The sequence below is a fragment of the Hippocampus bargibanti genome, linkage group LG07 (assembly GCF_051943395.1).
Source record: "Hippocampus bargibanti isolate YZ-2025 linkage group LG07, ASM5194339v1, whole genome shotgun sequence".
Lineage (NCBI taxonomy): Eukaryota > Metazoa > Chordata > Actinopteri > Syngnathiformes > Syngnathidae > Hippocampus > Hippocampus bargibanti.
In genome coordinates this window covers 25,693,028-25,711,284 of record NC_142740.1, presented here as the reverse complement: position 1 = coordinate 25,711,284, position 18,257 = coordinate 25,693,028, and the positions used below count along the sequence as shown (strand labels likewise).

The 18,257-nt window shown below is 40.0% G+C and overlaps 1 protein-coding gene across 3 annotated transcripts; it reads right to left on the bottom strand.

Annotated features, from left to right (window-relative positions):
- Window positions 1-97: 97 nt before the first annotated feature.
- On the bottom strand, window positions 98-17,628 carry LOC148895933 (uncharacterized). Of its 3 annotated transcripts, none has more exons than XM_089001367.1 (18): window positions 17,395-17,628; window positions 15,442-15,599; window positions 14,372-14,429; window positions 14,052-14,297; window positions 12,770-12,898; window positions 12,434-12,556; window positions 12,238-12,360; window positions 9,889-10,011; window positions 9,013-9,135; window positions 8,602-8,724; window positions 6,804-6,929; window positions 5,524-5,676; window positions 4,523-4,618; window positions 4,318-4,413; window positions 2,687-2,788; window positions 2,506-2,611; window positions 2,303-2,419; window positions 98-1,563 (listed from the first exon to the last, which is right to left on the bottom strand). In XM_089001367.1, exons 2-18 carry the CDS (start codon window positions 15,568-15,570, stop codon window positions 1,485-1,487), a joined length of 2,052 nt encoding a protein of 683 aa, XP_088857493.1. In that variant the 5' UTR covers window positions 15,571-15,599; window positions 17,395-17,628; the 3' UTR covers window positions 98-1,484. The 3 variants fall into 3 exon arrangements, with proteins under 3 accessions (XP_088857493.1, XP_088857494.1, XP_088857495.1); XM_089001368.1 differs by having other exon boundaries at window positions 5,548-5,676; window positions 17,395-17,627; XM_089001369.1 differs by lacking the exon at window positions 5,524-5,676.
- Window positions 17,629-18,257: the final 629 nt, after the last annotated feature.

Sequence of the window (18,257 nt, the reverse complement as noted above, 5' to 3'; positions counted from 1 at the left end):
GGCCTCTCTCTATATCGGTTTCGTCTTATGTGTTAAATATACGTACTAAATAGTTGCAGGCCTTGCAAATTACAAATAAGAAGACACCAAACAAATCTAAGACTGAGTTATTTTATTGATACAATGAATATATTTTAATTTGTTAAATCGAAAGCGGAACTCCACTATGCAACGTTACTACAACACCATCGTGTGGCTAAAAAATATATTACACAAATACTCAAGATTCCAGACGGTTGAAGGTAATTTGGACACTAGTGGGTAATTTCAAAATTGACTCATTTGTGTAATCGCAAATTATTCGAGAGGATTCGCGGCTGTTTAAATTATGCATGCTCACATTGCTTTCATTTGCGTCTAAACCCGGCTGAAAAGTGAATCTATCAAGTCATAAAAAAAACCTTTAATCCACCATAACAAATTACAACAGTCCATTGTGTAGTTTAATTTTAAAGGACAACTGACACCATTTTTTTGTTTCCTAACTGACATAAGAAAAACGTTTTATAGCATCTAAAATACCCAAAACACGCAGGCTGACATTTTAGTCAAATGAAAAACACAAACAAAACTGACTTAAAGTGTCCCAAAACTACTTCAAAATGACCGCAGAAAGTTTCAGAAAGTCCCGCCCTCAGTTCGTGACGTCACATCAAGACGTCTTGCCATGCTCGGAAATCAAAACAATGGATTCAGATTCGGAGAAGATGCTTTCTTGTTACTCATCCAGTTATGAATATGATTCAAATAGTTCTGAAGAGGAAAGCATAAATGTTTGCAATCGATTAAAGAAGTCCTGCCGTATCAGCTCGAGCCGTCAGGACTCCAATGTAGCGTCCCAGAAAATGCACAAGATGGCGCCCAGGCTGCGTTGGAAATGGGCTGATTTGTCTGCTGGGAAATTGTGTCAACTAGTATCAAATACTAGTCTTGGTGCAACACACAACGATTCACCATTGCGTTATTTGCGTTTTCCATCTAATTTCGCCATCAACAGGGATCAACACGAAGTTTTCAGAACAAACAAATTACCCAAAATGCATTGTGTGTCGCTTTCTCGGTCAGGGGCGTTCCAAACGGCATCGTCATCAATTCGAAAACAAGACTTCCTGAATATTCAGAGCGAGTTATAAATCGTAAAATATAGCTATATGAGGTGGAATCTTTGTAAAATACGCTCAGTAGAAGTCTTTTGAAGTGATATTACAAATTATGGACACGACTTGTCCGGAGGCGTCTGTTGTCATTTAAGGAAAAACAACAACACGTGAAAACACGCTATTCCTTGTGTGTTCTACATACTTGGCAATAAAGATGATTCTGATTCTGATTCTGAAAAAAAGTAGTCACTTTGGCTTGTACAGTAATTTTAACCTACATTTTGCTACATTTCAAAATTTGGGTGAATTGTAATGACCGTAACAGTTGTTTGCTTCGGCAATGACTGAAATGCACTTTCTGGATTGTTTATTCCGAACACTACATTATCTGCCTTTCCTCTGCGGGCACTGGGTTTGGTAGCCCACCCTGTAGGCTTGCAGGTACACACGTGCCTGGTTCATCCTGTTGGAAAAACACAATAAAAAAATGTCACATTATAATTAGTGTGCTCAGATTTAACTATTGTGACACCTCAACTTACGAACTTAATTGGTTCCCAGACCAAGTGTGTAAGGCGAAAAGTGTGTATCTCAAAAAAACATTTCCCATAGGAAACCATTAAAATAGGAATAATCCGTTCCCGGGTTTCCATAAAATATACTTTTCACCTAAATAAGCCTAAAAAACTACACCCAACATACCGTATTCTATGTATAATAAATGTGCTATTGTATTGTAATGAAAGAAATACACTGCATTGTATCATAAAGTCACTTTATTTACATTTGTGATGGTCATTTATGGCTTGATGGAATGGCGTTGGAGGTCGAAGGTCAAAGGGAATTGCTGTTTGGAAAGAAAGGCACATTCCATGACGACTGTAATTAAATTAAATTAAACTGTGCTGTAAAATAAAGTTTTATTTACCTTTTTGATGGTCGTTGATGGCTTATGGAAGGAGAGTCACCTTCCATAAGGACTGTTGGTAACTTAACCTCTAGTGCTGTTCGGTCGTGTGCTTCCGCCGAAGATCACTCCGCCAGCCGTGGTGGGTGTGTATTATGAAAATAGTGCTTATTATAAGGTTTAATTTTCAGAAATTTGACGTTTGTAAGACAAAAAGTTTGTAAGTTGAGGTGTTTGTAAGTTGAGGTCTCACTGTATTAAAATGATGGTGCTCCATATGTTAATGTATAACAACCTGTATTTGGTGCAAAGCTGAATCCCCAACGGTCCGCAACGTTCAACAAAACTTTCCTTAAAAGCTTTTCTAACCGCCCGAGCCACGCTGACCGCAGTGGTGACCACGGGACACGTCCTTGGCATCAATGAGAACATCGCACATGACTTTACAAGAACAAAATGACATCACACATGAGAATAAATAAGACGTGGAATACTTACAGTTTCTCGCAGCGCAAGCCCGCAGTGCCTTCCGGACAGGTGCAGGTATTATGAGGACTGCAGGTGGCGCCGTGCCGGCAGGGGGGAATACACGGGGTCGTCACCGCTGCACGTTAGCAAGCTAAAAAATGTGAAGATATGCAAAGTACAACACGTCGCGATGGTACAAACACACACTGACCTGTTTCACAGAGAGTTCCAGTGAATCCTTTGGCGCAGCGACACCTGTTGAGGCCTTCGCACATGCCACCATTTTTACAAGGCTTCTGACACCGAACGGGTTCTGAATGAGAGCAATTATAGAAACCAATATGTTTGTACCGGTATTGCATTGTATTTTGGACAGTCACCCTCATTTCAAGATCATATAACTCCAGACCCAAACAATTTAGGAATTAACTGTTTTTTGATGAAAGAAGAGTCAATGGTTTCTTACGCTGAATTGAATGTTTATGTAACCCTAAAACTCAATATTCTGTGGGTCCTGGAATTTGAGTGACAATGACAAAAACCCGGGCACTGGAATGAACACATTTTTGCACGTCTGTCAGTGAATGAGTTAAAGTGGAAATATATAAAATGTTAGTATAAACGGGAATGTCATAATGGCTCTGTCTGACAATTATTTTACAAAAAGTGACATGATGTCTGATTGGAAGTCATAGTGCAGGGGTGTCAAAGTCATTTTTTGCCGCGGGCCACATTGTAGTTATGGTTTCCTCTCGAGGACCGTTATGAATTTGGGGAACCCATTAGAACACAGGTGTCAAAGTCAAGGCCCGCGGGCTAAATCCGGCCCGCCACATCATTTTTTTTAAGCCCGCGAAATCAAATCAAACTTGTTAAATTCCATGATGATTGCTAAAATCTGAGCCAAAATTTCATATTTTTGGATGTCAACCACAATAAAAGTCATTATTCTTGACTTCAGATTTGAAAACGAGTTATTCATTAATTTGCTGTGTGCTCTATATGTAATATTTGAAGGGATTTAAACATTCTAATGGATTCCCCAAATTCATAACGGCCCTCGAGAGGAAACCATTACTACAATGTGGCCCGCAGCAAAAAATGACTTTGACACCCCTGCATTAGAATGTTTAAATCCCTTCAAATATTACATATAGAGCACACAGCAAATTAATGAATAACTTGTTTTCAAATCTGAAGTCAAGAATAATGACTTTTATTGTGGTTGACATCCAAAAATATGAAATTTTGGCTCAGATTTTAGCAATCATCATGGAATTTAACAAGTTTGATTTGCTTTCGCGGGCCGAAAAAAATGATGTGGCCGGCCGGATTTGGCCCGCGGGCCTTGACTTTGACACCTGTGTCATAGAGTCATGGAAATATCTCAATTTGCATTGGATTAGCAGTGGATGAATTTACATTTGACAGCAGCAAAGTCATGAAAGTAAGAGGAAAGGAAAGAAAGAAGTAGTACAAAATACAGCACATGCTGTAAAGGCAGCCACTTTCGTGGCGCCATCTTGAAGTAAAAAAAAACAACAACAACTAAATAACAAATAAGGTATTTTCTGGAAAATAAAGCGCACCTTCAACGATTGACACACAGTATATAAAAACCGTTTCATATATAATGCATATCAATACATATTTTAAAATGTTTTCTATACATAAGGCGCACCGGATTATGAGGCGCATAGTCAGTTTTTGAGAAAAGTCTTTTCTTTTAGGCGCACCTTATAATATAAAATACGATAATTTGTTTGTTTTTTTTGTACAAAATCTGAAAAAAATGAATTATAAGTACAGTATGGGCAAAACGTGTACATGTACAAAACGTACCTATCTGGCAACGAGCTCCTTGCCAACCTCCAACACACGTGCACTTATTGACGTCAACACATCGGCCACCATTTTGGCAGGCGGGTGTGCACAAGGCTATAAAACACACAGACACACACACACACCAACACCATGTTGTTGCTGAAGAGGTGGTGAGCCGTCGGCGGTAACTGGCCATGTAAAGTTGAACTATTGGGCGACTCACGCAAAAGGCATTGAGGACCTGTGTAGTCCGAAGCACATTGACAGGTATCGGGACCCACACAGCGACCGCCGTTAGCGCAGGGCAGCTTGCAGACAGCTGAGAAGCAGAGTGAGATACCGTGATACCTTGGCATACGAACTTAATTGGTTCCCAGACAGAGTGTGTAAGGCAAAGTGTATCCCAAAAAATAATTTCCCATAGGAAACCATTAAAATGAGAATAATCCGTTCCCAATCATAATTTTCTACTTTGTAATTTTCTAAGCCTTAAGACTACACAAAATATACCGTATTGTATGTATAATAAATGTGCTATGGTATTATAATTAAAGAAATAAACTGTACTGTATGATAAAGTCATTTTATTTACCTTTGTGATGGTCGTTGATGGCTTGATGGAATGGAGTGGCTGGTTTCATCAGCATTAAACAATTGATGAGGAACACAACCTTCTTCTTTCACCATCTTGAGGAATGATCCCTTGTAAGTGCTTTCTCTGTGATAATTTTATCTAGTTCCTCATCAATTATGTTCTGTTTTGCTGGGTTCATAACTTTTTGCATCAAGTGTACAGATGGCTTCTGCGGGTTATTTGTGGAGCCTGATTGATGGGATATGTTAACCTTGCAGTCTACACTCTGCCTTTGAACTCAAAGTTGAAACAAGTCAAAATGTCACTGTTTCCTATCCATTTTCTCACTCTCTCTCTGTCGTCTCCCTGCCTCTAATGTTTAACCAGCCCCCTCACTGCTGCGTTCTTGACCAATCACGTGGCTTAAACCGAAGACTGGGGGCGGGGAATTGAGGACAAAAACAGTTGTCTGCCATTTTGTTGTTAGGAGAACGGGCTCGTTCGCGAACGACACATCACTCATTGATACACACGCTCCGTGTGTATCCCAAAAAAAAGGTGTATGCCAAGGTACAATTTTTATCAATGTAACGTTCGTAAACCGAAAAGTTCGTAAGCCAAGCGGTTCGTAAACCGAGGTATCACTGTACTTGCAGATGAGCCGTTTGACTCACGCCGGCACTTGGTGTGGTCATCGCTTTGCACAAGATAGCCCTCGCCGCAAGTACAGTTGAAGGCCCCCGGGTGATTCTCGCATAATTGCTCGCAGCCTCCATTTGTGAAGTCTCCACATTCGTCCACATCTAGAAAATCAAAAACCTTTTAAGGGTTCACGGAGGTAAAATCCTCCCGTTTTCACTATTTACGGCATAACTTTGTCCTGATTCCATATTCATCTTGGTAGAGAGAGAATAAAAATAGCTGTGTGTGACGAATGCTCACTCCCCAAAGTCATATCCATTACTACTCTGCAGCTGATCCTACATTGGAAATATTGTCCAGTTGAATTCCAATTCGGTGATGTAACACAGCTGCTCAAAGTGCCATTCCTAAATCCAATTCTATAGACATTTATTTTAGTCCTCGGAGTCGATTAAAACATTCCATCGGGTTATGACAAGGACCTCAAATGAATTTCGACGACAACTTCATGTAATAAAGTGTTTGTCTTGTACTCAATCATCATAGAGTACATGGGGAAAGTCGTTAAGATTGCACAACTGTCCATGTTTTTATATTCCTAAGCGCTTTGTTACAGCTGCAGTAAGAGCGCTGTATAAATTAGGATGTATTGTACAGTATTGTCTGTCTATATAATAATAATAATCATACATTTCATTTATAAGCACCTTTCAAAACTTTGAAGGTCACTTTACAGTCACAGGATAATTTTTTTTCTGTGGGTGAGCAGCGGCAGCCAAACGCGCCAGCGTACACTCAACCCGGAAGTAACATCATATATAGCGCGCTAGATAGCCAGCTAGCTGGATAGATAGCAACCGGAAGTAATTCAAATAGAAAGCAAGCTAGCTAGCGAATAGATAGCTAATAGCTAGCAAATAGATAGCTATTAGCTAGCGAATAGATAGCTATTAGCCAGCGAATAGACACACTCACATTAGTGGTGTGAGTTTGTGTTATTTCTGGAATGAGTGAACTCTGGCGCGAATGGCTGTCTCTGTTCGGTCGCATTAAAAAAAAGTTCTCATCCAGTGACTGTAAATTGTCCTTGAGAGTTTTGAAAGGCGCTTAGAAATAAAATGTATTATTATTATTATTATTATTATTATTATTATTATTATTATTATTATTATTATTATTATTATTATTATACGGGTAAAATGGACCCCTTAACATAATATGATGGTTAAAGTTGATGTCCAAACGCGTCAAGATCAGCGCTATGCTACGCTAACACAATAGGTCCTACCCTCGCAGCTTCTGAGATCTTTGCTCAGTTTCCAGCCGGGGCGGCAGCTGCACTGAACGCTGCCCTCTGCGCCCGTGATGCAGACGTGGTCGCAGCCTCCGTTTCTCAGTTTACAAGATGTCACGTCTGAAAAAGAACGCCACAGTCGAGTTTTTTGTGCAGACCAAAAAATAATAATAATCTGCAAAACACATGGAAATACAGTGAGACCTCAACTTACAAACATCTTAACTTACAAACTTTTCGTCTTACAAACGTCAAATTTATGAAAATTAAACCTTATAATAAGCACTATTTTCATAATACACACCCACCACGGCTGGCGGAGTGATCTTCGGCGGAAGCACACGACCGAACAGCATCAACAGTCCTTATGGAAGGTGACTCTCCTTCCATAAGCCATCAACGACCATCAAAAAGGTAAATAAAACGTTATTTTACAGCACAGTTTAGTTCTTTAATTACAGTCATCATGCAATTCCCTTTGACCTTCGACCTCCAACGCCATTCCATCAAGCCATAAATGACCATCACAAATGTAAATAAAGTGACTTTATGATACAATGCAGTGTATTTGTTTCATTGCAATACAATAGCACATTTATTATACATAGAATAAGGTATGTTGCGTGTAGTTTTAAGGCTTATTTAGTTGAAAAGTAAATTTTATAGAAACCCGGGAACGGATTATTCCCATTTTAATGGTTTCCTATGGGAATTTTTTTTTTAGATACACACTTTTCGGCTTACACACTCTGTCTGGGAACCAATTAAGTTCATAAATTGAGGTCTCACTGTACAGTAATCGGCCATTTATCGGAGTTAATGGGGACCGGAATCCCCCGTGATAGGTGAAAATCCACATACACGCACGAAATGGAAAGCATTGATCAAGGCAAGCATTTGAATAGACTGATCAAACAATAACCCACGTGATAAGCCAGAGGGTGGTGCTGAGAGGGGCACATGGCTGTAAATCATGGGATATGCTGTCATTGGTCGACGTCAGCGCTCGGAACCAGTCAAGTTACAGTCATGTACAAAATTTTGGAGTCATTTGGCATTTTTTTCCTGAACGCTTTTTTTAAACAAATAAATAAAATCAGCGATGCACTGAAACCGCGATAAGTGAACCGTGAAGTAGCGGGGGATCACTGTACTTTCCATGTAACTCATTCACTGCCATTCATAAATTTATTCGGGAATTGAAAAGATGACGGTGAGCGCCATTCCCGAATTTGTTTGGGTTATTTGGGTGCCGATAAAGCGCTGGCCCTGGCCTCTGGCAATGTTTTTTTAACCTTCCACAAGGGGTTAACATTTCTCTTTTTTCCATGTTAGCGCTTTGTTCCAACTTCAGCTGTTGTTAAAGCGCATTGTAAACCAATATGTATGCATTGCATTGTATTTTGGACAGCCGCCCTCATTTCAAGCTCATATAACCCCAGACCCATATGATTTAGGAATTAACTCTTTTTTTTCTGATGAAAGAAGAAAATCTCAGGTTTCTAACGCTGCATTGAATGTTTATGTACTCTTAAAACTCAATATTCTGTGGGTCCCGGAATTCCAGTGACAATGACAAAAACCCTGGCACTGGAGTGGGCACATTTTTGCACCTGTCTGACAGCGAATGAGTTAAAATTTTGGATATTTTTCATCAGATGGCACAACTTGTGTATCATGCTACTCTATTTTGGTATGGATGTGGGACAATTGTGAAAAAGTGCGGATTAAAAAAAATAATAAATACATATTATCATCATCATCATCATCATCATCATTGATAGTAACATACTGGTGCAGGTGTGGCTGTCTGTGTCCAGCAGCAGAGGAGGTGGGCAGTGGCAATTGTGTCCCCCTGGGGAATTGCTGCAGGTGTGCGAGCAGCCGCCGTTCTCGAGTTTACATTCGTCAATGTCTAAACACGCATGCACGCGCACACACACACACACACACACACACACACACACACACACACACACACACACACACACACACACACACACACACACACACACACACACACACGCACACACATTCAAAAGTATGAGGGGCATATTTTGAACAAACTCTCTATGCAACACATATCATCGAACCGTAAAAAGTGCTCTTGGAACACCGAGTGATTTAAAGATGTTCATCCATGTTGAAATAGTTGAAAATGAATCAGTAGACCGCAGGGAAAAGTGAGTGAATTTCAACTGACCCACGCAGGCCTGCCCGTCGATGTGGAGCTGGTAGCCCGGCCTGCACGTGCACCGGAAGGAGCCCGGAATGTTGACGCAGCCGTGCGCGCAGCTTCCATTCTGGGATGAACACTCGTTCACGTCTAGAAATGCAGATACATATCACTTAGCTTGTCTGGTGCCGCATTATATAGTCGCATCACATTTTTAACGCTGAATATCAGTTTTTATTAACATTTCTGACCCAGACTCTTGCAAATACAGTGAGACCTCAACTTACAAACTTTTTGTCTAACAAACGTCAAATTTATGAAAATTAAACCTTATAATAAGCACTATTTTCATAATACACACCCACCACGGCTGGCGGAGTGATCTTTGGCGGAAGCACACGACCGAATAGCACCAGAGGTTAAGTTACCAACAGTCCTTATGGAAGGTGACTCTCCTTCCATAAGCCATCAACGATCATCAAAAAGGTAAATACAACTTTATTTTACAGCATAGTTTAATTGAATTTAATTACAGTCGTCATGTAATGCGCCTTTCTTTCCAAACAGCAATTCCCTTTGACCTTCGACCATCACAAATGTAAATAAAGTGACTTTATGATACAATGCAGTGTATTTCTGTCATTACAATACAATAGCACATTTATTATACATAGAATACGGTATGTTGCATGTAGTTTTAAGGCTTATTTAGTTGAAAAGTATATTTTATGGAAACCCGGGAACGGATTATTCCCATTTTAATGGTTTCCTATGCTAATTTTTTTTTTAGATACACACTTTTCGCCTTACACACTCTGTCTGGGAACCAATTAAGTTCGTAAGTTGAGGTCTCACTGTAGTTGACTTTATTGGATAAAGAAATGGATAAGAATCTGGTTTCACCTGTACATCCGTGTCCATCTTGGTTCAGTTGGTAGCCGGAGGCACACTGGCAGCTGTAGCCTCCTGGTTCGTTTGCACAGTTGTGGTCACAGCGTCCGTTGTTCACAGCGCACTCGTCGACGTCTGTCGGCAATATACAATTTTGCTGTTGAGGACTTGTACGACTGTGATGACAAGTGTGATCTAAATATCATTGAAAAGTTCTTTTCGGATTCCATCATGTGAATTTGGACTTCAGCAAAAGCTTGCAGCATTTTTAACTCATTCTGCCACAAATTTATTCTGGAATTGAAAAATTATTTTGGGTTTTGTTTTTTCATGCTTGGGTGCCGATAAAGCCCTGGCCAGACATCTGGCAATAATTTTACCCGTACACGAGGGGGCAGTATTTCCCTTTTTTCCATGTTAGTGCTTTGTTCCAGCCTCAGCTGTTGTTAAAGCGCTATATTAACCAATATGTATGTATTGCATTGTATTTTGGACAGCCGCCCTCATTTCAAGCTCATATAACTCCAGATCCACACATACTTAGGAATTAACTATTTTTTCTGAAGAATAGAGTCTAAGGTTTGAATGTTTATGTCGTCCTAAATAGTAATACATTTAATTTATAAGGGACTTTCAAAACTCTCAAAGTCACAGGATAGGTTTTTTTCTGTGGGCGAGCAGCGGCAGCCACACACGTTCACTAGATATATAGCTCGATAGCCAGCAAGCCAGCCAGATAGCTAATATATAGCAAATAGATAGAAAACTATGTAGCTAGCCAGATAGCCAGCTAGATAGCTAGCTAGATTAGGCAGATAGCTAGCCAGATAGATAGAGAGCTGGATGGCTAGATAAATAAAAAGAAGTGAAGAGAGGAAAAAAAACAATAAAAATAAAGTCAAGAGAAAAGACAAAAAAAAAAGATAAATGGGAAGTAAGTTGAGCCAAAGAGCGAAAAAAGAAAAAAAAGGCACATTTGAACAGCGCAAAAAAATGGCTGCCGCGGGAAAAAATAATAATTTGTTTAATAATGTGGAGTGCATCATATTTTGAAAATTTTGATAGAATTATTGTATATTATACACTTGTTTTTAATGTTTGTACATGCTGGCGTCCGTGGTTTGGTGTGAATAGAACGACTCGAAGATTTTTTTGCATTGATTGCATTTTTGAAAGGAAATAGTCATTAAAAAAGTGTAAAGATGTTTTTATTTGATGCACAAGTTTATTTTTCACTTCACTACTGTACAAAAAGCATGCTAGATACGCAATCCATGAACCCAATGATAAAATGACATGCCATATCAAAGATCCCCCATTTACGTGTTGCCCTCCACCCCCTTTTAATGCAGTTCGGCGCAGGACGGATATATCGATCGTCCGGTTATATTCAGGAAGTCTTGTTTTTGAGTTGGTGACGAGTCCGTACGTGACGTCACTAAAGGAACACCCCTGACCGAAAAAAAAGACACATTGTAGCAGTCCTTCCGTCACGTCAATGTATTTTGCTGTACTTGTTTGGTCTGAAAACCTCGTTTTGCACCCAAAAGTCGCCAGAAGAGGGCGTCCAAGCTCCATGGAAGGAATTTATCAGCCTGTGGAAACGGTCTGATTCAATCCTCACAACAGCTCGGTGGCCATTTTGTGCCTCTTTTTGGGTGAGACATTTCCCCCCAATATTGTCTCATAATGGCACGGACTCAATTCTTTAATCGATTGCAAACATGTATGCTTTCCTCTTCAGAACTATTTGAATCATATTCATAACTGGATGTGTAACAAAAAAGCATATTCTCCAAATCTGAAGCCATTGTTTTGATTCTCCAGCAATGCAAGACGTCTTGGCGTGACGTCACGGAATGGGGGCGGGACTTTCTGAAAATGCCCAATTCGCAGCTCAATTTTTTTGCAGATTTTGGACACTTTAAGTCATTTTTATTGGTGTTTTGCATTTGAATAAAAACATCAGCGTGCATGTTTTGGGTATTTTAGATGCTATAAAACGTTTTTCTGATGTCAGTTAAAAAACAAAAAAAGTGACGTCGGTTGTCCTTTAAAGGAAAACGACACCATTTTTTTGTTTCCTTTTCGTTTCAGAATTGATTTGGAAACATGCTTCTGCTTATTGCGAAGCGTATTGAATTGAGTTCCCAACCACCAGATAATGCTCATATCTTTTACTGATAAATTAATTCCTTCATTAAAATTAATCAGAATGACGCTTTGTATATAAGATTTTTATTTTTGTATTTCAAAGAATATATCGATCTACTGTCTATGTCAGTATCTAATTCAATCTAAAATAAGGCAAGATCGGGAATGGCAGTGAATGAGTTAAGAATTCACCAGTCCGCCACTTACCAAAACAAAAATGGCCATCACCGGTGAAACCTTGGTGGCACTGGCAAAAGTACGAGCCAATGACGTTGCCGCAGCGAGCGTTGACGTCACATCCGTGTGCGTCTGATGCGCATTCGTTTGTATCTGAAAAAAAAAGACCCCCATTATACGTCACCAACTCCGTCAACATCAAGTCTCCCTCCGGATAACGGCTTACCTTCGCAGTTTGTGCTGTTACCACGGTAACCTACCGGGCACACACATTTGTAACTACCCGAAGTGTTCTCACAAACGCCCCGGCCGTCGCATAACTCGGGACTTGACGAGCATTCGTCCACATCTGCGATGAAAAATGAGTGGTGGGGCGGTAGCGAGAGCAATGCATTAAAATTTTCAATGTGATTGAAAATCATATTTCACGGGAGTTATTTAGCGCCGAAGATGAGAGCGGGAATCGTTCATCGTGAAATTGTTCATCAATGCGTTGGGACAGGTAGCAAAGTGTTCTCACCACATTACATGAATCTAAACAGGGCTCAGTGCCGTAACTCACCCACGCAGGCCGGGGGGGCCTCCGCTCGGTAGCCAGGACGGCACTGGCACACAAAGCTGCCGGGTGTATTCAAGCACACGTTTCCTAGGTCGCGGCGACACGGCCCGTCAAAGCTGCACTCGTCCACATCTAAGGCAGAAAGAGGAAAAAGGATGACGGACGGAAGAGTTATAATAATAATAATAATAATAATAATAATGTCACAGGGTCCGTTTTTGTGCAGGTGAGCAGCGGCAGCCACACGCGCCAGCGTTCACTCAACCCGGACGTAACTCAAATAGATAGAAAGCCAGGGAGCTAGCTAAGAGTGAGTTAATAATCACTCAACCCGAACGTAACTCAAATAGCTAAAAGCTGGCTAAAATAGAGAGCTAGCTAGCTAGCTAATAGCTATATAGCAAATAGAGAGCTAGCTAGCTCGATAGCTAATAGCTAGATAGCAAATAGAGAGCTAGCTAGCTAGCTCGATAGCTAGATAGCAAATAGAGAGCTAGCTAGCTAGCTCGATAGCTAATAGCTAGATAGCAAATAGAGAGGTAGCTAGCTCGATAGCTAATACCTAGATAGATTTCCACAAAGCGAGCGAAAAGTGCCGCCAATTTGTTGCTGTTTCAATAATACACTCACAAAGTACTTATTTTATTGACACAAAGACCACATATTTTAGTCAGACTGACAATTTACCTTTGCAACCTGCCGCTCCTTCGCCCCAGCGTTCACTCAACCCGGAAGTAACTCAAATAGATAGAAAGCTAGGTAGCTAGCTAAGAGTGAGTTAATAATCACTCAACCCGGAAGTAACTCAAATAGCTAAAAGCTGGCTAAAATAGAGAGCTAGCTAGCTAGCTTCATAGCTAATAGCTAGATAGCAAATAGAGAGCTAGCTAGCTTGATAGCTAATAGCTAGCTAGCAAATAGAGAGCTAGCTAGCTCGATAGCTAATAGCTATATAACAAATAGCGAGCTAGCTAGCTCGATAGCTAATAGCTAAATAGCAAATAGAGAGCTTGCTAGCTAGCTCAATAGCTAATAGCTAGATAGCAAATAGAGAGCTAGCTAGTTAGCTCGATAGCTAGATAGCAAATAGAGAGCTAGCTAGCTAGCTAGCTAATAGCTAGATAGCAAATAGAGAGGTAGCTAGCTCGATAGCTAATACCTAGATAGATTTCCACAAAGCGAGCGAAAAGTGCCGCCAATTTGTTGCTGTTTCAATAATACACTCACAAAGTACTTATTTTATTGACACAAAAGACCACATATTTTAGTCAGACTGACAATTTACCTTCGCAACCTGCTGCTCCTTCAAGGCTGAAGCCAAGTGGGCAAGTACAAATATCTCCCATCTTCAACATCTCTGATGGGCAACCACAATCCAAGCTGCCGTCAAGCATCACCTGATTGCCTGGACACTGAGGAGAAGGAGGAGGAGGAGGGCCAGGCAACTGCCGGGAAGCGGAAGATGTATTGGACACTTGGCTGAGAGTGAAGATGGACGTTTGGCTCAGAACGGTGGTGTTGATGGAATATGCTAACGTGAAAGAAAATTTATTAGGGGGCACATTATGAATACTAATGATAAGGTTGTATTTATTTCAAAATCACCCGTGCTTGGTGTGTGACTCGGTGTGGGTTTGCTGAGATTTCCGATGAGATTCTCAACCTATAAGAGGAAATAGTTCCATTAAAGCAGGGGTGTCAAAGTCATTTTTTGCCGCGGGCCACATTGTAGTTATGGTTTCCTCTCGAGGGCCGTTATGAATTTGGGGAACCCATTAGAATGTTTAAATCCCTTCAAATATTACATATAGAGCACACAGCAAATTAATGAATAGCTCGTTTTCAAATCTGAAGTCAAGAATAATGACTTTTATTGTGGTTGACATCCAAAAATATGAAATTTTGGCTCAGATTTTAGCAATCATCATGGAATTTAACAAGTTTGATTTGCTTTCGCGGGCTGAAAAAAAATGATGTGGCGGGCCGGATTTGGCCCGCGGGCCTTGACTTTGACACCTGTGCGTTAAAGTATTACCACATACTGGTACAGTGCTATTGATGATTGACTATCAAAACATTTTTGCGCAGTCCGAGTATGAATCGAGATGTTCAATATCGGCATTTGCGAAAAATATCACACAGCTCTTGATTATTTATAAAACGGTACACACATGTATATATATATATATATATATACAGCAAAATGATGTAATTTTGCGGGCCAGGGTTAGGGTTATTAGGTATCTAGCTGGTTGGCCATCTATTTAGCAAGCTATCTATTAGGTATCTATCTATTCGCTAGCTAGCTAGCTTTCTATCGACAGTATTTTAGTGATTCCGGGTTGAGTGAACGCTGGCGTGTGTGGCTGCCGCTGCTCACCCACAAAAAAAACATATCCTGTGACTGAAAAGTGACTATGAGAGTTTTGAAAGGCGCTTAAAAATGACATGTATTATTACAAAATACTTGATTGGCCACTTTCAAGATCAGAGCGGTCCGTACAAGACACTCGGACCATACTTTGACAATCGCTTCCATTCATTTGAATGCAAGTGTGGCTAGTTATCTGTATGTGCCTCACAATTGGATTTTGTCCTTCCCATTCAATGAAATTGGTATGCCAGCTGTCGGAAGAATCAACGTCATTTCTTGACTTTATAGTTCAGTCACTCGCCTGGTCTTTGACGAGGTCGGGCTCTGAACTTTTTATGACTTCATTTTCATCTGCCTGGGTGTTGTTCAGCAATCCGGTTGCGGTGGCAGTCAGAAGAAGGGCCAACAGGAAGATGCTGAGGTGAGACATGGCTTGATGAGAAGCAGGAGAAGCCTCACCTATAAAACCAGAGTATGTGAGTGTAATTATTCTAATATTATCCATCTGTTCATTATCTAATCTGCTTTGAATCGCGAATGCTGTGAGATAATAGCACAAAGTCCTATTACACTGAGTCACTCGTTAACCATCAGGCTAATTCGCGAATTATTTCTACTTTATAGAAACAATGACACAAGTACAGTGAGACCTCAACTTACAAACATCTTAACTTACAAACTTTTCATCTTACTAACGTCATATTTATGAAAATTAAACCTTATAATAAGCACTATTTTCATAATACACGCCCACCACGGCTGGCGGAGTGATCTTCGGCGGAAGCACACGACCGAACAGCACTAACAGTCCTTATGGGAGGTGACTCTCCTTCCATAAGCCATCAACGACCATCAAAAAGGTAAATAAAACTTTATTTTAGAGCACAGTTTATTTCTTTAATTACAGTCCTCATGCAATTCCTTTTGACCGTCGACCTCCAACGCCATTCCATCAAGCCATAAATGACCATCACAAATGTAAATAAAGTGACTTTATGATACAATGCAGTGTATTTCTTTCATTGCAATACAATAGCACATTTATTATAAATGGAATAAGGTATGATGTGTGTAGTTTTAAGGCTTATTTAGTTGAAAAGTATGTTTTATGGAAACCTGGGAACGGATTATTCCCATTTTAATAGTTTCCTATTGGAGTTTTTTTTTTTAGATACACACTTTTCGCTTTACACACTGTTTGGGAACCAATTAAGTTCGTAAGTGGAGGTCTCACTGTATGTTAAAAGAACCGCAAATGTTGCTGTGAAAAATAAACTGTATTTTAATCATCATCATAATAATACATTTCATTTATAAGCGCCTTTCAAAACTCTCAAGGACACTTTACAGTCACAGGATATTTTTTCTGCGGGTGAGCAGCGGCAGCCACGCGCACCAGCTTTCACTCAACCCGGAAGTAACATCATATATAGCGCGCTAGATAGCCAGCTAGCTGGATAGATAGCAAATACATAACAATAATAAATAATACATTTCAAGTTCACTTATGTTTACTCATCTTTCTGTTGCAACCCACAGATTAAACCGTGGGACCCTGACATCGGTGGAATTTGACAATCCGAGTTCAGTGATTGCTTCCTCCGGAGATGAAGTCTCGTGCTGGCCAATCAGATCGTTTGATCGGTAGGAGGCAAGGAATGTGACAGAGGTTTTAAGGTAAATTACTATCTTGGTGACTGTTTAAACGCTGCTGCGGGAATGTCCAGCACTACAATTAAAATTTCGAATGCTTTCTAATGGCACCTTATTCGTTAAGATCTGCCCAAAATTAAGAAGGTTATGATACGTAGTTTAAACTGTAATAAATAACTCGGTCACAGATTTTCATTGTTTTAACTGTAATTACAGGAAGAAAATCCCCTCATATTTCGAAAAATACAATTATTTCCTTATTATTTGTCATTTTGGTGGGGCGGGGGGCAGTGGGTCTCGTTCATGGTGAACATGTACGGACAGGCAGAAGAACACAAAAGGAAAATGAGACCTGTTATTAAGTTGACATGAATCCTTCTTCTTTCCTCGCCTTTTGGTACAAAAATGCAAGGAGAGGAATAGCGTTCACAATATTGTGAAATATTATACGGAATGATTAAACTTCGATCATTTAAGAAGGCAAATTTTTGGCGACACGACCCCAGTGAAAAACCTCCAAATGAAAACGATTGTTATTTAAAATGTGTGTTTTTCATGGAACAACTTTAACGTAGTTAAATAAATAAAAAAATAAACTTACCTGGTGGAGGGGGTGTAAAAAATACGTGATGGTTCTGATCTGTCAAGAGTTTGTGTCGTGTTGGACCCACGACGGAACTTTTCCCAGTCGTCCAGTACCTCTCTGGCGGGGAGGGAGCACATATGGCCCGCTAAGAACCATGACAAGGGGGGTGGAGGTGGCGTTAGTAATGAGCTGGTGCGGTGGCGGTTCGAGTAGGACTTGGTTGTCAAACCAAAGGTTTGGGTCAGAAAGTCGAAAACATTTCAAAAGCAAGCCCACATCGAGATATCAAAAAAGCAAATAATTAAGCATACTCGAGTATCGAGTATATGAAAGTTGCCACAAGGGGGAGAAAGTAACCCCTCAAAAATGGCCGCATGGTTGTTTTCTACTTTTGATGATTTTCTTTTTCATTTTTAAGAACGTTTTATGTATTTTTGACTCGAATCTTGTATTTACTACTGGGCTACTATGCTTTTGGGATAACCAACAGAAAATTCTAACAATTTCTCGGGACATTTTGTGATCTTCGAAAGAGATGCTTGCGAAAGTCCGAACCACAAATTAAGACTGTCCGACATTCTCAAAAGATGTGTTCGATAAAATAAAATTGAAATGAAAGTAACAGCGAAAGTCTCGAAAAGTGAACAGTTAAAAAAAATTAAATCACACTTAGGACCACCGTCAAAATACAAAAACAAATATGCACAATTTTATATGCTACTGTACAGTAAACCACAAAAAGGCTTATGTGAGAAACATCAAAACGCAAGTTAAAGCTACTGTTATAATAATAATAATAATAATGCAAGATTACCACTATGAAATCAAGATTACCAATCAAAATTGGCAAAATTTGCACGATTTCGCATGGTTACTCA

What these genes read in the sequence shown, in the direction of transcription:
- LOC148895933 (XM_089001367.1), bottom strand. Translation starts at nt 15,570, where the DNA reads ATGTCTCACCTCAGCATCTTCCTGTTGGCCCTTCTTCTGACTGCCACC. An exon ending in GAGTCACACACCAAGCACGG is followed by an intron (nt 14,298 to 14,371) that starts GTGATTTTGAAA and finishes CTTTCACGTTAG; the next exon opens with CATATTCCATCAACACCACC. An exon ending in GGCCCCCCCGGCCTGCGTGG is followed by an intron (nt 12,557 to 12,769) that starts GTGAGTTACGGC and finishes TTTTCATCGCAG; the next exon opens with ATGTGGACGAATGCTCGTCA.